A 22,569-nucleotide genomic window follows, 5' to 3' on the forward strand; every position below is an offset into this window, starting at 1 on the left:
CTAGGTCAAAGCTCATATTGTCCATAGCTTTGTTTTCAGAAGCTTGTTATAATAGGGGAGATATACTCATTCCCATCACTCTAAGCGGTGGTATCTAAATTATGCTCGATAATCCGGGGTTTTCCTTGAAATTTACTAAAATCAAATACATCAACCAGTAGAGCAGTCTTTTGTGAACATTTCTGATCAATTTGTCTTTTACCATAAGTTATTCTATTTCATTCACAAGCATTCAACAGACATATTTTCAAAATCTATTCTCGTCTGACGAGAATGCCCTGTCGTCCATAAAATTACTCAGGGAGTTTGTTTTTTATAGAGCTTGCTAACTAAGTATATTTTGCGGGATTTTTTTCTTCAAATGAGTGTCTAAACCATGTCCAATAGAACATATCTGGAGTTTTTTTTTTTTGAAAAGGTCCCGAGCAGACGGAAATAACTTGGGAAGGTCAGTTTTTGATATTGTGAGAAGATCGAAATATGTTATTGGTATGATCGGATTAGTTGTTAAAATAACAAAAATCAATAACAAAGATTTGTTAGAAGAATAACTTAAACTGTTATTATGTTGTTATTGCAATAACAAACCAATAACACAGAAGGAATCATGAAGGAATAACAAGATTTGTTATTTTGTGCGGAGAGGTGGAGCTGTATAATAACAAAAAGTGTTATTGAACTGGTATGTCTCCATAACAAGAAAAGTTATTGTTTTGGTTTAATTGTAATTTACAAATAAACCTGCAGTTGCCATAACTCCTCTAAACTAGTCAGGGCTGCAGAGCCGGGTACCTCCAAGCGACTTTGAATCCATACTTTGAAGACAACTCCGACTCTGGATGCAGGATATGACGCCAACGACGACTTCAGCTCTCCAAAAATACCCGACTTCACCGATTCCGACTCCAAGTAAAAATTGCTGGAAATTTGATGAATCCAATACAGTCTCCGAGGTCTCACTCCAGCTCGAACTTCAACGTCACCTCCGTCATCTTCCTGGCTCTGTGAAAATAATAACAGTTTTTGTTATTCACACTTCAAAAATTCTCAATAAATAAATCAATTCCGCTAGAGAATATAACAAAATTTAAAAAAAAAGAACTCTCAAAAGTTAATTTTATCGGATTAATTTTAGCTTGAAACCCCATTTCATGGCCAAAATAATGACCCCGATGAAATTGGTCAAAATTATCCCATAGTTCTAGCCATTTTTAGCAAAGTCCCTTAGGGGGTATATCAAATAATTAAAAAAATCAACTTTCAAAATTTTAACTTTTTAGAATAATTTTAGCTTAAGGACCCCATTTCATGGCCAAAATAATGACCCCGACGAAATTAGACAAAATTATCCCAAAGATCTAAACATATTTAACAAAAGAAAAAATAATAACAGATTGTGTTATGGACACTTAGAAACTTTTCCATTTGTGCGATTTATGGTAATTTTATTTCTAAGTCAGTATACCGAACGAATAACAAATTTTGTTATTAGGAGAGTTTTTGACATGTATAACATTTCCTCTTATTAGCGTGTTATTAAACATTTTCAATATAATATCACTTCAATACCAAATTTTGTTATTTTATCAGAATCTGTTATTATTTTTTCTTCTTGAAGTTGAACTTCAGGATAAAATAATAACACTTTTTGTTATTTTAACAGGATTTGTTATTGAAATATTATTAATTTTGTTATTACCGTCTGCCCGGGACGTCCTATAAACCAAATTTTAATTTTTTTTTCGGTGTTTTTAGAACCGCCTTGAGTCAGAGGTATTCAAAAACACCCAAAAAGCAAAAAATGAAAATTTGGTTTATAGAACCTTTTAAAAAAACTCCAGATATTGCCAAAAGTTGGTAGTAATTTAACACCTTACGCGCTGTTAAACGTCATTTCAAATAATGTGCTCTCATCTTGTTTGTGAAAGTGTGTGCAATCAAAGTGATGCGGAATGGTGCTGCAAAAAAGAAATTTTGATCAAATTGGCAAATGTAATATAATGAAAAAGTAATACATATTTGTTTATGATTTACTAAATGTGTTCTATTTTTGAAATATTTTGAAAACTTGGAATCAATTTTTAAATCTCCTTTTATGAAATTTTTGAGAAATTAAAATCTGTTTTATTGCTCGCAACCTTCTTAAAAAGGCGATAAACATTTTTCCCCAGGGGTTTTCAAAATATTAAACAAAGATCTTTTTTTGGAAAAAAAAGTTACGCGGGCAATTCACCGAAACAAATACCTACAACTAATATTTTTTGAACAAGCATTAAATTACTGATTAATGTTTGCGATTCAATTGTTTAAGAGCCCAATGTTGCTTTTAATCGTATCAAATATATCAATTGGATTGAGAAGCAACAAAATAAAGTTGGATTGGTTTGTAATTATGTTTTTAATTCATTTTTCAACAAGTTGCTAATAATAAACTATGTAACGATTCACTAATAATACACTTTTTAAAGTACAGTCTTGTGTCGAAATGTAGACCACCAAGCTTAACCCCACATTGGCTTCTTCTGGGTCTTCTTGATGATCAGGGTGTACGGCACTGGCTTCTCGATGTAGACCGGCTGCTTCACGTACACCGGATAAGGCTTCTCGACATGAACTGTGTACGGCTTCGGGACCTCGACGTATTCCTTCTTGTACACGGGCACCTTCACCTCCACCGGGTACGGCACCGGGCGATCAACCTGGACGGGATACTTCTTCTCCACGTACACCGGGTACTTCTTCTCGACGACCACGGGGACCTTGGTTTCCTTGTGCACCGGGTATGGGACATTCACGTGCACTGGGACGTGCTTTTCCACCTCAACCGGGTACGGGACGGGGATCTTCTTGGTGATGATGTGCTTCTCGTCCTTTTTGACGTTCCAGTCGTGACTGTTCTCGTGCTGGTAGTGGTGGTCATGCTCGTCATGTCCGTAATGGTTCTGGCGTTGATCGTACACGTCGTGATGGTGCTGGTGATGATCGTACTGGTCCTGATGCTCGGAAAAGTCGTAGATGTGCTTCTGCTCATCTTCCCAGTTTCCGTGGTTGTGCTGGTTGGAGTGGTCGACTGCCACGCAGCTGGCGATGGCCACGGCCATGGAGAACACAACGAACACCTACGACAAATGATTCCAAATTAAAATGGGAACAAATTCAATACATTTGATCTAACTCACCTTCATGATTGCCTTTCCTCGATGAAACTCGTACAACCGATCACAACTGACTGATGATTGCTCTCCGCAAACTGCCAAGTTTTATACCGTACCGGTTTTCTTGTTTTTCCCAACTTTTCGCAGTGAACCATGATAAGCAATTCAAAGGTTATCACACCTTTCGGCAGCTACTGGTCGGAGATGGTTCACCAGCAGTGCTGCGATCCGCTATTGGGCGAGTTCAGCCATAAACCGTTCGAGCGTGTCCACCATCTCTTTTACGGGTACCTTTCAAATTTGGTCACCGCGAGTGTGGAGAAATTGCGAAATTGAATCGTCTTGGACAAAGGTTACATTTTTCAAGGTCATTTGAAGATTTTTTTTTAGTTTAAAAACGTTTTTTGAGTGACACGAAATAAGCTGGTTTTTACAATATATTCCATTCAGTAACTCATGCCGAACATTTAGTTGCGAAAAGTTCATGAAAAGATGATGTCTATAAAAGTTTCAACTTTCTGTAAGTTCTTTGAAAACTTTTTCTTACTCTTGTCTATTCCATAGTTATAAGTAATAATTTTTCGATTGAATTACGATGTAAAACACAGGAGCAATTCTCTACGAAATCGGTCTTTTTTCTTCAATTTTAATTTTTGTATTTTTTAATCCGACTGAAACTTTTTTAGTGCTTTCGGTATGCCCAAAGAAGCCATGTTGCATCTTTAGTTTGTCCATATAATTTTCCATACAATTTTGGCAGCTGTCCATACAAAAATGATGTATGAAAATTCAAAAATCTGTATCTTTTGAATGAATTTTTTGATCGATTTGGTGTCTTCGGCAAAGTTGTAGGTATGGATAAGGACTACCTTGAAAAAAAAGATACACGGTAAAAAAAATTTGGTTATTTTTAATTTAACTTTTTGTCACTAAAACTTGATTTGCAAAAAAAACACTTTTTTTAATTTTTTTTATTTTTTGATATGTTTTAGACGACATAAAATGCCAACTTTTCAGAAATTTCCAGGTTGTGCAAAAAATCATTGACCGAGTTATAAATTTTTTAATCAATACTGATTTTTTCAAAAAATCGAAATTTTGGTCGCAAACATTTTTAAACTTAATTTTTTGATGTAAAATCAAATTTGCAATCAAAAAATACTTAAGTAAAATTTTGATAAAGTGCACCGTTTTCAAGTAAAATCCATATTTAAATAACTTTTTTGAAAAAAGTCGCAGTTTTTTATTTTTTTTTAAATAAATGCACATGTTTGCCCACTTTTGAAAAAATATTTTTGAAAAGCTGAGAAAATCTCTATATTTTGCTTCTTCGGACTTTGTTGATACGACCTTTAGTTGTTGAGATATTGCAATGCAAAGGTTTAAAAACAGGAAAATTGATGTTTTCTAAGTCTCACCCAAACAGCCCACCATTTTACAATGTCGATATCTCAGCAACTAATGGTCCGATTTTCAATGTTAAAATATGAACATTTGTGAAATTTTCCGATCTTTTCGAAAACAATATTTTCATAATTTTTAAATCAAGACCAACATTTTAAAAGGTCGTAATATTGAATGTTTGGCCCTTTTGAAATGTTAGTCTTGATTTGAAAATTTTGGAAATATTGTTTTTGAAAAGATAGGAAAATTTCACAAATGTTTCATATTTTAACATTGAAAATCGGACCATTAGTTGCTGAGATATCGACATTGAAAAATGGTGGGCTGTTTGGGTGAAACTTAGAAAACATCAATTTTCCTGTTTTTAGACCTTTGCATTGCAATATCTCAGCAACTAAGGGTCGTATCAGCAATGTCCGAAATAGCAAAATATAAAGAATTTTCTCAGCCTTTCAAAAATATTTTTTTCAAAAGTGGGCAAACATGTGCACTAATTAAAAAAAATGAAAAACGACGACTATTTAAAAAAAAAACCTAAGTATGGCTACCGTCAGTGGGGGTGACATTGGGTCTGGGGGGTGAGATTGGGTCAAAGTGATTTTTGACGGATTTTACAAATTCTCAGGTTCTTTTCAATGCAAATGAATTCTGTTGAATGGGTTGTGTAGGGGACATCTTAAGATGACTTCACTGAAAAAATCTCGTTCCTAGAACAAATCCTGTTATTTTGGCAGCTGTCTAAAGTTGGGGTACATTTTTGGCCAAAAATGACCTCTCGAAAAATCATTTTTCTAATATTTTTGTTAGAATTGCTCGAAAACTACCCAAATGTTTGAAAATCTTCACTTCAAACATTGTAGCGTGTCAATACGATTCCCTCGAACAAGAAACACTGTTGGATGACTTGTTTTTACCATATCGTTGTATTTGAGCATCATTTTAGTTTCATTTGACCCAATGTCACCCCCTCTAAGGGGTTAGATTGGGTCAATTTTCAAACAATAGGCATTTAAGGTAGTGTTCATCAAAATCAACCATATTTTGGGAAAATGTTAGTAAACAATCTAAGAACAAATCTACGTTGAAAGATTTTCGAGGTTATTTAAATTGTTTTTGTTATTAAGAAAATACGAGAGGTGTATCGTTTTTTGACCCATACTCACCCCCACTGACGGTATATTTTAAAAACGGTGCACTTTATGAAAATTTCAATTAAGTACTTTTTGATTGCAAATTTGATTTTACATCGAAAAATGAAGTTGAAAATTTTTTGCGATCAGCATTTCGATTTTTTGAAAAAATTAGTGTTGATTCGAAAATTCATAACTCGGTCAAAGATTTTTTGCACAATCTGGAAATTTCTGAAAAGTAGGCATTTGATGTCCCCTAAAACATTTAAAAAAATAAAAATATTGTTTTTTTGCAAATCAAGTTTTAGTGACAAAAAGTTAAATAAAAAATCACCAAATTTATTTTAACCGTGTATCATTTTTTTTCAGAGTAGTCCTTATCCATACCTACAACTTTGCCGAAGACACCAAATCGATCAAAAAAATCCTTCAAAAGATACAGATTTTTGAATATTCATATATGGTTTTTGTATAGACAGCTGCCAAATTTGTATGGAAAATTATATGGAAAAACTACTGATGCAAAATGGCTTCTTTGGGCATACTGAAGGCACCAAAAAAGTTTCAGCCGGATAAAAAAAATACAAAAATTTAAAATTAAAAAAAAAACGATTTCGTAGAGAACTGCTCATATGTTTCATTCAGTAACTCACGAAAAGTTCATGAAGAGATGATGTCTATAAAAAGCTTAAAAATAAATTAATATATTTGAGTGTTCCAACCCAAAAAAATCATTCTTAACTTGTTGAGAAAATACAAATGTGTAGTTTCCTAGCAACTAAGTCATTTTGATTGATATTTTGGAAGCTGAACAGTGTGCATTAAAGGTTTTTAAAGATATTTGTTTTGTAAACTTTTAGTAGGAATAATCTTTTGATTAGCATTTTGTGATAAAAATGTTTGGTTACATTCCGAATTGTCCGGGAAACGCGAAAACTACTTATCAAATTTCGAGAATTCCAGCGAGATCGTAATATTCATGAAATGGCGACGAATATCGTTTCAAGAAGTTTGTTACGTTTTTTAAAGTTTGAAGTTTGATTTGTGGAAAAGTTATGTTCATTGTTTTGTGGATTATGAATCAACCACAATACTTTACCAAAGATTATTCGGATAGAAAAAAATCTTTAATTTAATTTTATTTTATTTTGCGTATGGCTAGAAATGCTTGAAAGATTGATAATGTCTAAAAATCGCTTTAAATAAAACAAACAAATATAAACAGAATGAATTCAGCTAGTGTTGAAGTTTTCAAAAGTTAAGCTTATTTCAAATTTTCTTTTACCTTCATTTATTTTTCTACTATCAACTGGGCAAACCGGGACTACAATCTGAATAGAGTCAGAAAATGTTACTGCATTCTCATTTAACCGATATCGGATCTGTACACAAAAACCAAAACCAAATTGGCTTTTACCAAAACATTTAATTTGTTGTGTAGGAAACCGTGAATCGAAAATTTTCCGCAGAAAGAAATTTGTGTTGCTGAAAATGCCTATAATTCTTATGATATATTTGAAATCTTTGACAATAACACCTAAAACTTGCAAAACAGAAAATAACTGTATTTTACTACCCTTTGTACAAATAGTCCACAGTATCTGATAATGTCATTTGTTTTCCAATTCGAACTAATTTTTGTTGTTGAAAATAATAACTTTTAAATGATTATTTTTCCTAATGCTTTCATAATTATTATTTCTAAAAAAATTAAAATTACTTCTTGGTATATTTTGACCAGTTTTCTATCAAGTTCAGAATGAGTTCATGGCATTCCATTCGTATTTTATTTTTTTTATTTTTTCAAGAGAATCTTTAATCAGTCAATGTCACCTCGGATATTAATGTCACAGGGCTACCAACGTTCCCCGGCTAAGGTATTGCTATTTATTATATTGTGAAAAATAACAAAAAAAAAATCACAAAAAAATCTAGCAGACCACACAAATCCCACAAACCATGCAACAATGCTTTCCGCTGTTAATCCTAATCGAATTGAATAAAATTTCCAAATCACAGTGGCGTCAATGTCATTACACCAACGAGCTCGGTTGATCGATTGACAAAATTTCATTTTCACATAGCTGGCGACTTGTGAAAGTGGGTCAATTTTCGGCATCCGAAATTAGATTCTGCAAAATCCATTTTTGAAATGCAATTATAAATGGATTAGTTCTTAATTGAAATTATGGCTCGCTTGCCCAGTTTAGCAGCTCCCAATTTCGCAATTGATGTTTTGCACCGTTGCATATTCATAATTGACGAAATTTCACAGCTGAAAACAAAAAGCATCAAAGTGAATCGATCCTGCGCTGGCACTGCAAATGCTCACAAGGATTCACTCAAAAAAAAACCGCGTAAAATATGCATCATCAAACTGCACTGCATCCCGAAACCGCACAAAAAAATGATCCTAAACTGAATATGTGAGTACCTTTATCCCAGTCCTACCTGTTTTGAACCGTGGGAAAAGTTTTACTTTTTACCGAGTTCTTTTTTTCCACTTTGGCACCATTTCCACAGCCGGTCGTCGTCGGTCGGAATGCCACACAGCAGGACGCAAAATTTTCCCAACTTTTCCTCCCCATACAAAATGGAATCGCTCCAGTGACCCCCTTTTTGTCATCTGTCTGATGGTGGATCTCCAACTTGAACCGAGATCGTCTGGCGAAAAATAAAAAAAGTAAAGAAAAATATTGGAAAAGAGATGCATTTGGAGCTTTTTTTTCGGTTCCCCCAGTGCCATCCGTCCCGGAAGCTTTTTTTTCCTGCCCGCGAAGTTTTCTGCTCAAAATTCAACTTTCAACCCCAGAGCGGATGTGTTGTCGTCTGACGCTTGGGTTGAGGCGAACAGGAGACGATAGGGAGGGTGGAGCGAGGTTCGGTTTGTTGTTTATTCATGTAACGATCCGGTGAGAGTACAACAACAAATAATGGTCGGAAATACAAACACGGAGTTGAACGGGGAAATAATGCAGACGTCCTTTCTGGATTTTTGCAGTGGGGACACGGAAAGAAAACTCTTCGGATGATTGTTAGATAGTTGGTCTCAATTAGTTTGATATTTTTCTCCGTGTACCATATTTCAAAACCCCCATAGTTTTCCTCAATGGATGTGGTTGCCCCAGTTGAGAACATCAGCGGGGGTCATTTCTGGCCATTGGGGGATGATGCAGTAAGGACAACTACAGAACAACAACGGTAGAATAAAACTGTGAAAAAGAAAAGAATAAAAACCGACCAACAAGGGTTAAAGTGTAAAAGCTTGTCGGGTTGAATTAGTTTACGGTTTATACGCTGTGGGTCTTCACTGGGTGTGGACTAGTTTTTGTCTTGCTGCCATGTACGTGGTTAGATGAATAAATATGGAGGGTTTTTTTTAGCGTTGTTCATGAACATGTTTGGCTTTTATTATTGTTTAGGAGCCAGTACTTTGTTTGCTGTCTGAGCGCTACAATAGTTCGCTCTACAAAGGATAGAAAGCATAAATTTGAAAAATGACATTGTTTTCGAAAAAGCTGGAGTTTTAGACTCGTTGGTAAGGTTTTTTGATAACCTAACCAACGATGGGTCGGGTGATGGGTCTGGACATAGTTTACATGCATTTATGTGAAATCCGATTAGCATTTCTGACACTTTTTTATACGTAACTTTTGAACTACTTATCGGATCTTCAAACAATTCAATAGTGCAGTATGGGGCACCAAACCGGATCGAATGCAACTTTTTTGACTCAAATCGGATCAGCCAGTGCCGAGAAAACTTGGCAAGAATTTTGAGCACCAAGGGGAATACGCACACACATACACACACACACACACAGACATTTGTTCAGTTTTCGATTCTGAGTCGATAGGTATACATGAATATAGGTCTACGAGCTGTTTTTCAAAAGTTCATTTTTCAAGCAGGATTATAGCCTTACCTCAGTGAGGAAGGCAAAAAGTAAAAAAAAATAGTTTCCCGTTACTCAACTGTCAAGAATCGTGAGATATGCCATTTTATGGGAAATTTAATGTACTTTTCGAATCCGAAAGAACCCAGAAGGGTCATTTTTTGATTTAGAACAAAAATTTTCATTTTAAAATTTCGTGTTTTTTCTAACTTTGCAGGGTTACATTTTAGAGTGTAACAATGTTCCACAAAATTGTAGAGCAGACAGAATTTTACAAAAATGTTTTTTGAAAAAGTTATGATTTTGACCATTTTTGACCAGTTTTTCGAATTTTTAATCCCAAAAACTCAATCGTGTGCCTTTGAAAGTATTTTTTTCGGAGTGTTCAGCTAATTTTGCACAAGAATGACCCCTTGGACCCCTTGTATTCTTCACGAGTTATCAGAATTTTACAAAAAAAATCATTCATATACAAAATTAGCTGAACATTCCGTAAAAAATACTTTCAAAAGCACACGGGGTTAAAAATTCGAAAAACTGGTCAAAAATGGTCAAAATCATAACTTCTTCAAAAAACTTTTTTGTAAAACTCGTAAAGAATACATGCAAACCCCTATTTGTCTGTACATCAAAATTTTTGTTTTTGTCTTCTTTACAACATTAATACACTCTAAAATGTAACCCTGCAAAGTTAGAAAAAAACACGTAATTCTAAAATGAAAATTTTTGTTATAATGAAATAAATACTCATCTGGGTTATTTCAGATTCGAAAAGTACATTAAATGTCCCATTAAATGACATGTCTCACGATTTTTGACAGTTGAGTAACGGAAAATGGCAGCGATTTTAAAACTATTTTTGAACTTTTTTTTTATGAAAAATAAGTTTTTTCTCGGAATTTTGGATTCGTGATCAGAGACCAAATTTACTCCTTAGAGCAAAGTTTCACGCAAATCGAAGAGGGGTCGGGGCAACTGCTGTGTGAGTTGGCGTAGAATGACCCCTATCTAATTTTTGATGTTTTCAGCCACTTTTTCAATTTTTGGCTTGTTTGTTTGTTTTCACATTTTCTGCTATCCAGATTTTTAAGCGAAGATGGCGTTCGAATGGTGAACGCCCGAAATGTCAAAATCACGCAGTGGTACCAACATTACGAAAAAAGTGTGCCATGGCATGACAGCCATACTTTTTTTTCTAATGTTGGTGCTACTGCGCGATTTTGACAATTCGGGCGTTCACAATTCGAACGCCATTTTCGCTTAAAACCCTGGATAGAATGGCACCATTATCAATAAAATTGTAAAAAAATGCGCAGAGGCATAGTCTGGGACACTACAAAAATTATTGCATACTTCTTTTTACTTAAAATATAAAAAATGTTAGTAATAAAAAGTTGACCCATAAAAAATTAGGCCGTTGCAAATATTTTTCAAAGTTTATGTAGCCCCCCTTTCAAAATTGGTTCGAAAAATCAGGGGGCAAAAAACATTTTTTTAAGCTCCAAAATTTTAATGAAAATAGTCAATCAAGTCAAATCAAATTAAAAAAATCTAAAACGCAGTTTTCTGCATTTATAATCACATTTAGAATGTTTGGGCTGGATTAAAAGTATTTTTAATTATTATGAAATTCCATTGTACAGCACCGCAAAAATTTTTTTGTTTTTTTGCAAAAAAATAAATTTTCGTCAATGGGTAATTCTCTACCAACTCATACGAAATCGGGAAAAGTTGCCCCGACCCCTCTTCGATTTGCGTGAAACTTTGTCTTAAGGGGTAACTTTTGTCCCTGATCACGAAACCGAGGTCCGTTTTTCGATATCTCGTGACGGAAGGGCGGGACGACCCCTTCCATTTTTGAACATGCGAAAAAGAGGTGTTTTTCAATAATTTGCAGCCTGAAACGGTGATGAGATAGAAATTTGGTGTCAAAGGGACTTTTATGTAAAATTAGACGCCCGATTTGATGGTGTACTCAGAATTCCGAATAAACGTATTTTTCATCGAAAAAAACACTAAAAAAATTTTAAAAATTCTCCCATTTTCCGTTACTCGACTGTAAAAATTTTTGGAACATGTCATTTTATGGGAAATTTAATGTACTTTTCGAATCTGCATTGTCCCAGAAGGGTCATTTTTTCATTTAGAACAAAAATTTTCATTTTAAAATTTTGTGTTTTTTCTTACTTTGCAGGGTTATTTTTTAGAGTGTAACAATGTTCTACAAAGTTGTAGAGCAGACAATTACAAAAATTTTGATATATAGACATAAGAGGTTTGCTTATGAACATCACGAGTTATCGCGATTTTACGAAAAAAAGTTTTGAAAAAGTTACTTTTTGCGTTTCTCTTTGTTTCGTCGTCCGTGTCTGTCGCGGGTTACCATGAATGGCCATGATCGATGACGACCAACTTTTTCAAAACTTTTTTTCGTAAAATCGCGATATCTCGTGATGTTTATAAGCAAACCCCTATATATCAAAATTTTTGTAATTGTCTGCTCTACAACTTTGTAGAACATTGTTACACTCTAAAAAATAACCCTGCAAAGTTAGAAAAAAACATGAAATTTTAAAACGAAAAAAATTGTTCTAAATGAAAAAATGACCCTTCTAGGACAATGTAGATTCGAAAAGTACATTAAATTTCCCATAAAATGACATGTTCCAAAATTTTTTACAGTCGAGTAACGGAAAATGGGAGAATTTTTAAAACTTTTTTAGTGTTTTTTTCGATGAAAAAAACGTATATTCAGAATTCTGAGTACCCCATCAAATCGGGCGTCTAATTTTACACAAAAGTCCTTTTGACACCAAATTTCTATCTCATCATCGTTTCAGGCTGCAAATTATTGAAAAACACCTCTTTTTCACATGTTCAAAAATGGAAGGGGTCGTACGGACCTCGGATTCGTGATCAGGGACAAAAGTTACCCCTTAGGACAAAGTTTCACGCAAATCGAAGAGGGGTCGGGGCAACTGCTGTGTGAGTTGGCGGAGAATTACCCCAATACTTAGGTATTTTGGAAACTAATTATTGCAAAACATCTGGGCAAGTGTAAAATGCATTTTTAAACACTGTTCATTCAAATACTGAAGGCATGGCTCGTAAATTCAATGTTTAAACTTTTTTTTAAATTTCGGTTTCTTGCTAAAAAGCCAGAAATTTGCAATAATTATTTAAAACCAGCGTTTGTTTTTTTTTTTCAGGTATAGATTCATATTGCATATAAAACTGAATTCGAAGCACAAATCAAAAGTTTTCACATATTATATGAAATTAAAAATACCTATAATTTTGAAGACTTCGGATGGAGAAAAAAATATCTTCTCTAAGTGGAAAATTGTCCAGAGAATCCGAAAATATATTTCGTTTTTTGATTTGAGCTCATTTTAATTGAGAAAACTAACTTAATCCACCTATATGGTTGGTGCCTTCCTCACTCTTTACAAACAGTGGGTGACATGATGGGACACACACAGTTGAACACAAATTTCATCTTTTTTTTAGATCCGGAATAAAAAAGTACACAAATATCACTGAAGTGGTCATTGACTCGACAAATTGGAAAGGTCTTTCAATCACCTAACCAACGATGGGTCGTATAATGGATCCGGCCATTGTTTATATACATTTAAGTGAGATTCGACTTCAAACAACTATATAAATATCACTTAAGTGGTCATAACTCGAGATAGGGTTGCTAGATCATCAATGTTTGGACTCACTGGAAAGGTCTTTCTATTACCTTACCAGCTATAATTTTACGAGCATTAAACAATATTTTTATTGTAAAAAATGATTATTTTTTTCAATTAATGCAAATAAATGTACATAAACTTGATTTTAACTTTTTCACTAAAATTTTCTTCTCTTTTCCCCGTTTTTCATTCCAGGTATGAGCCAACCTCCGTTCAACTCGTAGTCCACATGGTAAAGTAGAGTTAGCAATCCACAGTCAGCTGTTAAATCCGCTACTCTTTGCGATTTTTTTCGAAACCACAACCAAAAAAATCAACCATTCTTTCCCCGAATGCATCGCCCATTTGCAACTCAAAAAAAAATCAAACAAACATTGCCTAAAAGCTAACAATGCATTGCTCGCGAAACCGAATAAAAATCCCTCACCGATGCAACCCACTCGAGTACAGCGCGTGCACTTGCAATAAATTTGCATTCATTTTTGCTCGCGCATTTTTCCGCCCTTTAGATTTAGTGTGCCCAACGTATCCAACGCAGAAAAAAATGCATCACTTGCCAGCAGTTGATAAAAGCTCTTGTTTGAATCCATTTTTTGAATGTTACTCTTTGATTTTTGATTCATTTTTTTCTGTTTGTGTAGCTTTAGTGTGAATGAATGATTTTTTTTTTGTATCTTTCTTTTTTTAACTCAAACAATTCTATACAAAGCTCCATGGATGGCTTCATTTTCCCACTTTTGCTTGCGTACAGATTTCTATTACAGTAATGGATGAAAGCGACGTTATTTGAGGTAATTAGAAAGTAAAAAGTTCAAATTACAAAGGTTCAACAAAAATGCCAAATTGTACCCACCTCATCAATAAAATCCACCCTCAGGTTACCTTCCAGAAACAGGAACAAATACCACTCCCAAACGACTGAAATGACATTCACAGACTCTCCATTCATAACCTGCGGGAAAATGTCCCTATTCTCACGCCATTCCGGAATATTGATATCGCCGGCGCGGATCAAACGGGAAACTCTGGACGATGGTGTTCCCGGGCGGAAATTGATTGGTATTTCTTTCGCGACTCGATAGACGAGGAGGACATTTTTTTAAGAGGGTGAAGGAGAAATAGAGGCTTTGCAAATTATGGCCAGGAAATGTTTGATTTTTGCCTTTCAGAGGAACGTGGAAAATGCGAACGCGCCCTCGAGGGGCCTCTTGTTCGCGAGTGGGTGGAAGAATAGATGGAAAACAGTGGGACTGGGAAGGACTGTGTAGAGCTTTTGTCGATGTAAATTTAATGCCCAATAATAAATAATATTAAAAATCTGAATTCAAAAATCAGAGTTCTAAGTAAAACTCTTTTGGTGAAATGCCTTCTATCCAGTGTTGCGATTTTGAGCGCTCATCCGCTCATGTGCGAGCATTTTTCGCTCATTCGTGAGGAGGAGCGCGACGCGAGCTAGCTCACGTTTGCTCGTGCTCGTGTTTGTTCATTTATTTTTTGAGCGAAAATGCTTATTGCTCGCGCTCGCGCTCATTTTTGCTCATTGAGCAAAATGAGCGGTATTTTTTTACCTGTAACGGGTAAACGATAATAAGTTTTTTTTTTTCAGCGGAGCTTCGAGGTTGTTTTTTTTAAATGTAGGCTTGAATAGTCTAATCTTAACAATACTGGATGAAGTTATTTGTCATATTTTTTTTTTGTTTTGAAACTTGTTTTGGAGTCAGAGTTAACGGGTTAAGGCAGGGGTGCCCAACCTTTAAGCTCTGTGGGCCAGATCTGATTGGTCTGAAGCAGTGGCGGGCCGGAACTAATATTTTATAAAAGTTGAAAAAGTAAAAACATTATTTTTTTTAAGGTAAGTAAATAAAAGAACTTGTGTTGCAAATAAGATTCATATAGGGTATATGGCCCTATTTTGGACCTACTATGCAAAGCGTCAACATATTTCGCATTGTTCTAACTAATTTGGCTTGTTTCAGGATTGTTTTGTGCCTTAATTTATGCTTAACAAAGTGTACAATTGAAATTTGGAAATAATTTAACCATTTCATTGTAATAAGCATTTCAAGTAAAACATTTTTCGGATGCTTTTTGGACTTATTGAATGTATTTTGGAGACATCGCTGAACCTTTTTTGGACCTACACTCTGATTGGTTGAAGTTTTGACAACTCGAATTGCGGCGTGCGGTGGAAACTCGGTTTGATAAACCAAAGGGCCTATCCACGATTATAATTTGGAAAATATTTATTTCAGAAATTAAATAATTATGATAAAACAATGGATTTGAATTTGAAAACGTGTTTTAATTATATTGAATGGAAACTCGCGCATCTTTAGCAGGTCTCTGTCCTATTTACAATTTGCGTATTCTTACGACCTAATTGTTCAAGCATTAGAACATAAAAGACAACCCGTTATTAGTCGCAATAAAAACACCTTAACTTAAAATTAAATGAATGACAGAGATACATTCACAATACATAACAAGTTTCAATGAAAAAAGGTTCCAAATTTTACGCAGAGCTAAACAATCAAGAAAGTTTAAAGGGAGATAATAGCTTGTAACTTGGAGTGAAACTTTCTCATCTGTCATGTTAAACTTTACAGTTGCTTGACAAAAAGTTTAACTACATGTTGCACTTTTAAAAACAATGTAATATTTGAAAAAATCTTTGTTTGAATACCAGGGTGCCTTTGATAGTCATAGTTTGTTTTGTTAAAAGCAGATTTGAGGTGTTCAAACATTATATTTACTTCGAACTTACCATCACTTAGGTTGCTGATATAATTTTTAAGAAAATTGTTTATGTTTATTATATTTAGTTAATTAAGTTTATAAGCTTTTTAACCTTATACATATAAGTTTTAGGTGAAATTGTTGAAAATTCAGAACTTTGCCTGAAATTCGTTGAAACTAGTTTTGTTTATTAAATTATAGATTTATATTACATGTTTAACTGAATTCAATTGTCCCGCCCGTGTGGATCAATCGGACCGCGCACTGGACTCACAATCCAGAGGTCGCCGGTTCGAATCCCGCGGCGGGCGCTCTAAAAATCTTTGTGTAAATATGGGTATTCGGCGCCGTCGCTCCGTGCCATACTTTCATACACTTAGGAGCCCAGGGCGGCGAAGTCCTTGTAGATAAAAAGGAAGACACTAGTGGTTGGTACTAGCAATGGTGGCCGACAGCTATAAAGTCAACTTCGTTCGTAACTGAATTCAAAGAACGAATCAAAAGTCTTCACATTTCATATGAAATTTGTTTTATTGAAAATGCCTTTAAATTAGGAGATTTTTTTAAATTATGTTTCAAAAACAAATAATATTTAATAAGACTTATTATTCACAAACATATTTTACCTTTTCCTAGTACAAGATTGTCTGAAGAATCCAAAAATGCATTCCGTTTTATGATTCAAAATTATGTTCATTGAGAAAATCATGACACTTTGAGAAGATTAAAATAATGCTATTTATCAACATTTTATTAATTATTGTTAACTAACTTTATAAACCTTTAAAAATCTCATGAAAAGTTCTTCATGAAGTACTTTGAGCACTTCTCTAAAACGGTCAGTATGATTCCGTATCATTCCGTACGTATTTAATTTGTACTCTTCATTTTGCGGAAAAATCTCAAACCTGTCAAAGTCACTCAGATTTACGGTAATCAGATATGTCTCAAATCATAAAATTCATAAAGTTAACATCGCACCTCATTTGCAATTTTTTTTTCGATGATTTTTATTCTTCTAGCTGGTTCAATCGATGGTTCAATTGTGTTTCTAACATGATTCCATATGAATATTTTTCTGATTAGTTTGCAATACGTCGTTACAGCCATCACGATCTCCGACACTTATTTGATTTTTTTTCTCTGAATCAAACCAAATTTTGTTTGTTTTCCAGCAAAGAGCATTTAAAAGACGTGCAGTTGACAATTCAAAGCATTTTTTATTTATAATTTGTAAATTGATCGAGAACTGATCGAAAAATTGATTTGTTTATAACAAGCGCTTAGGATCTTTTTAAAACTTACTCAAGATTTTTTAAAATTAATTCATACGACTTTTTCAAAAACCACTCGTAAGCAATGTTGACAGCTCCTGTCACGGTGACAGCTGACGATTAAATGAACTAGACCCTTTAGGTTTTTCAATCGTTTCCCCTTCAATTCCAACAGGGTAGCCAGTTTGCATTTTTTGAAGCAACAATTAAAAATACACGCAGCTAAATTGGTGATAATGATGTTATGACAAAAATAAATCAACATAAGTTTAAATTTTGGGATACTTTGCAATCGGTTCTAACAATCATCTAAATCTCCATCATCAATTTGAAATTTTATCGTTTAAAAAACATATTTTCGTTGTTGCTGTTAATCATTTGCTTTTTAAAACTTAGATTTCTTTCAAATAATTACAGTAAAGAAATTCTATTCAAAAAATTAAATTAAAAATTATCAATTAGTTTCAATGAAATATCGAAATAAATTGATAAACAAAACTGGCAACACCTTGTTATACATGTGTTGGTGATAGCCTTGAACCGACGGCAAAGTAAGTCCAAAAACTGATCCAACGCGACTGATTTGAAAAAATATTTTGAATTGAGTTTTTTTCGATAATAGAATAGTTATTTCAATGGTTTATTGATGAAAAACATAAAAGAATTGAATAAATAACAGTTACATGGCTCGGAAACCGGACGAAATTGCTTGGTGTCAGTGCAAAACAGAAAAAATCATCAAGGTGTCGCGAGCCAAATCTGATAAGCAACGAGGCTGGAATTTTTGGACCTAATCTATGTGCTAGGAAAATGGTAGGAAATACGAATGGCATTGGAAAAGTGGCTGAAAAAGCGGAAATAATCAAAAATGTTAACATTTTTGGAAGAGGTAAGCTACAAAACGATCCTGCTTACACTTTCAGTTGGTTGGATTCAGTGAATTCGTTCTTTAAAAGCCTGAACTACCTCGATTAATAAAAATAGGTACAAAATAGGTACTAGGTCCAAAATAGGGTCATATACCCTATCTTGATTTTAAGAATAAAAATCAAAGATTAGTTTCAAAATTGTCTTTATTTGACTTAATTCAATTTTTGTTTGTTTAAAATTGTATAATACAATCAAATACTTTGATATAATATTTTATTTAAAAAAAACCTTCAAATATCAATGGTCGTTGAAAAATTTTTAAGTTTGATTTCCTCAACACTACAATATAAAAAAATCAATGAGACATGATAAAATTATTCAAACGAAATTTGGAATCGAATGTCCTTTACAAAAAAAACTTTTTGCGTTGTTGTGCACCTTTATTGAAATATTAAATAAAAATATTTTAAACTGATTTTAAAAACACACAAATTTAAAAAAAATAAAATATATTTGAAATCATTTTCAATTCGTTAATCTTCGAAATTTAAAGCATTTTAAAAATACTTTTTTCGAACCCTTATTTCTTGACTCATTTTTAGACATTTTTTAATACTTTTAAAATATTTGCAGCGATCTATTTTCAGTATGAATAACTTGCTTTTTAAAGCTTTTTTTTTTCAAAAAAAGAACTTAATCACTAAAAAGTTCTTCTAGAAAAATACATTGGTTTTTGCTTACTTATTTATTAAAAAAATAGAAAATAGAAAACAACTTCAATTTTAGTTAACACAGTTAAAACTGAAAAATATCGAAATTTAGTGTCTTTTTGTACATTTTTAGACAACAATCAAAGTTTTTTCATAAATTTCACAATTTCACGCAATGGACAATTCTGTTTTCTTATACCATTTTTCAGTTTAAAAATATCAACCAAGAAAATATAAGAATTAAATTCAAACATGAAGAATGTTGTATAAATATGTTTACTAGGGTGGGTACGTTTTTCAAAAAGTTCTCGGATCAAGTTTTAGTATGGTTTCCCTTGTAGGGCATGCCCATAGGGACTTTCATGCCAAATATCAGCTCATTTGGTTGTAAACTGGCTGCGCGCATCAGGGTTAAAGTTTGAATGGGAATTACTATGGGAAAATTGGAAATTTTGTTCAAACGCTCCTACAGGTCTGGGAAAATAATGCGCCAACTTCTGGTATGGTCAGGCCTATGGGGAATCGTCTGGAGAAGCTTGATGAACACCGCGACGCCATATGTCAGACAGCTACCATGTGGGTGAGAAACGGCTGGAATATTCAATTGCAAACCTTCTTTTAACTAGAAAATGATCATTTCGAGCAATCCTGTTATTCTTTAGTCGAATTCAGAATCTTTGCATAGCAAGTATGTATTTTTTTGCAAATATTTCAACCACGTGGTAGCTGCCTGACGTATGGCGTCGCGGTGTTCATCATGCTTTCATAGCATGCTAAGGAAAATTTGATGCTTTTTGGGGGAAAACCGTTGATTTCGGAGACATCGGATTGTTTGCCGATGCGCCAGGTCTAGGGACAACGAATCCATATGCTCTCTTCGGGAAAAGTGTTCTCCAGACGATTCCCCATAGGCCTGACCATACCAGAAGTTGGCGCATTATTTTCCCAGACCTGTAGGAGCGTTTGAACAAAATTTCCAATTTTCCCATAGTAATTCCCATTCAAACTTTAACCCTGATGCGCGCAGCCAGTTTACAACCAAATGAGCTGATATTTGGCATGAAAGTCCCTATGGGCATGCCCTACAAGGGAAACCATACTAAAACTTGATCCGAGAACTTTTTGAAAAACGTACCCACCCTAATGTTTACATTTGATCTGAAGCCTATTTTGTTTTTTTTAGACAATCAATTTATTTATTTAATAACATTTTTGAAAAACCGTCGCGGGCCGGATGAAATGGCTTCACGGGCCGGATCCGACCCGCGGGCCGGACGTTGGGCAGGCCTGGGTTAAGATGTTACATTAAGATCTGTACACAGTAAAAAAAACCATAGAAATATTACATCTGGGAAGTACATCTTTTATGTTAGAAAAATGCGTAATTTTACTTCTGAAAATGTGTAATTTTGTCACTTTTCTGGTGTAATGCAACTTTTTCAGTCTTAATCGAGGTACAATTATATTATTCAAGAGGTAATATTCAACCTTATAAAATTACAACTTCCAAATGTACACTTTTTTACTGTGTAGAAATAATTCGATAAAAAAAGTTGATAATAGAGTGACACGTGAAAGTGAACTATTTAATAAAGCTGAAAAGTATCTTCTAAGGAATACAAATATGTTTTCTTGTTAATACGTTTAGTTATGTTCTAATTCCTGGGCACCTCATCTTGTTTAGTCTATTATTTGTAAATAATTTTGCATAAAAACGAAACTATTGGCACTACGCCCCCCGGGGCATGGCCTTCCTCTAACGTGGGATTTCTGCTCCAGCGCCTCTGACGAGACAGGAGAAACCGGGACCGACGTTTTACTTCACCATCCGATAGAAGCTCAGTGGATAAGGCGGGAATCGAACCCGCGTCTCATAGCATCACCCAAGTAACATTTTAGGCTTTATCAAAGCTGTCACAACCGCTATAAAACCTATCAGCCAAAACCAACATTAAAACCCCTTAGTCGTAACAAACTCCCCAGAACCTTGATAAACCCCACTTAAAACCCAAAAGGACCTCCGCAAAAGGTTGTTACGGCCTATTTATAAAACCTACATAGGAGTTCAAGGCTTTACAACTGAATCCTAACAACATCCTCAAAGCCTTGATAAAACCTTTATTAAAACCTAGTCAGGAGTTATGGAAAAATGATATTTCATACGTCTTCAAACGTCTTATGCCAAATAGGTTTTATTTTGGCAAAAATAAGTCTTCGTCTTGCCAAATGAAATTATGGAGATGGTTGTCAAAAATGGCGATGATAAATAATAGATATTAGAGGTAATCCAAATAATTTGAAAGCTTATTTCTCACAATTGATGGCTCAAATTCAGCTGCGGTTGAAATTTTATTGATAAATGTAGGGGAGATAGAGCCAAAAAATTCAACTCGCTTCACCAAAAATCAATATTTTGTAATCATAGTGTTTAATGTTAAAATTTTTTTTATTGCAATTCTTTGAAAAAAATGTTCAAAATATTTTCAAACATCTATCGCTATATAAATCATACCAGAAATTCAGCATAAATGTGTGTTTCCATCAAATTTAAATCAAATTTTTCAGTTTTCTATTTTTTCAATCAAGATGGCGGTCAATCATATTCAATCAGAGCACGCGTTTAGTGCCATATTTATGCACTGCTATTTGGCCGCGATAAATGCTCTTTAAGGAGCTTATGGTTTTAAGTGAGCTTTTTACATGCCTACTGGCACTTGACAGCTACAACACCCTAAGTTTTAACAAAGCATGCGATAAAACCGTTTGGCATGGCATTGCCATCTGGTTTTCAAGCCTCTATTAAAACTTTCATAAAACCTTATTGAAAGCCAGTCGGCTTTTATTTCCACCCGGTTTTATGTCCGAGGCATAAAACCCTGTTAGAACCTATTAATTAGCTCTTGCTTGTTGGTTGCGGTGAATGCCCAAATAAAACTATTAGGCAATCAAGATGTTGCAATAAACCTTTAATAAAATTTGGTGGTGGCTAGTTGGTTTAAAAATGTTACTTGGGCATCGGGATCGGCAGAATTTTGCATAATAAATGTCAAATCTGTGTCTTAGATAATTTTCACATCAATTATCTTATTTATATGCTGGAGTCGATCCAAATAAACAAATGAGAAATGAGCGTGCTCACTGCTCACAAGTAAAAACATGTTTTAATATAAAAAAAATCGATTGCCATCCTATTTACAGCTTATTTAAGACCTAAAAATTCCGTTCCTTGACAGTTTACTCTAAATTTGAAAGTGAAATAAGTTAAAAAGAGTGTCTGGGATTCTTAGCAAATTAAGGCACTTTACTTGCGTGTCAGCCATTTTTCATTTATCGGGAAATTAATCAAAACTAGTTTTCTAAATTATCAAACTCTGAAAAATATATATAGGCTGACAACATTAAAGTTTCATAAATTTACCATTACCACATTGATCACTCAAAAAACTTGGGTAGAAAAGTATCCCCCGCAATCCACCGCGATCAATTTTTGACAGTTCGAGGCCAACGAATAATTTGATGAATTTACCGCGGTTAACCAACATTAAATTACCAATGCAATTTTGTTGAGTTCATGGATCTTTTTCGCGATGAAATTATCTTCAAAAGTGGCAATCCAATTGGCCTGTGCCAGATTCATAAACATTACTAAAAATCTACCTGATTTGCTGATGAGCGCTCATTGAGCGCGAGCGCA

The 22,569-nt window shown here is 34.1% G+C and overlaps 2 protein-coding genes across 8 annotated transcripts in view; one reads left to right on the plus strand and one right to left on the minus strand.

Moving 5' to 3' along the window:
• The window catches only part of LOC120415460 (complexin), a 488,836-nt gene that overhangs the window by 300,493 nt on the left and 165,774 nt on the right, over positions 1–22,569 (plus strand). The gene's annotated exons all lie outside the window — the stretch shown is intronic.
• On the minus strand, positions 2,429–3,289 carry LOC120415456 (uncharacterized). The gene is made up of 2 exons (XM_039577004.2): positions 3,180–3,289; positions 2,429–3,119 (listed from the first exon to the last, which is right to left on the minus strand). The coding sequence occupies exons 1-2, from the start codon at positions 3,183–3,185 to the stop codon at positions 2,502–2,504; spliced, it is 624 nt and encodes a 207-aa protein (XP_039432938.1). The 5' UTR covers positions 3,186–3,289; the 3' UTR covers positions 2,429–2,501.

This window comes from Culex pipiens, chromosome 1 (assembly GCF_016801865.2).
Source record: "Culex pipiens pallens isolate TS chromosome 1, TS_CPP_V2, whole genome shotgun sequence".
In the NCBI taxonomy this organism is placed as follows: Eukaryota; Metazoa; Arthropoda; class Insecta; order Diptera; family Culicidae; genus Culex; species Culex pipiens.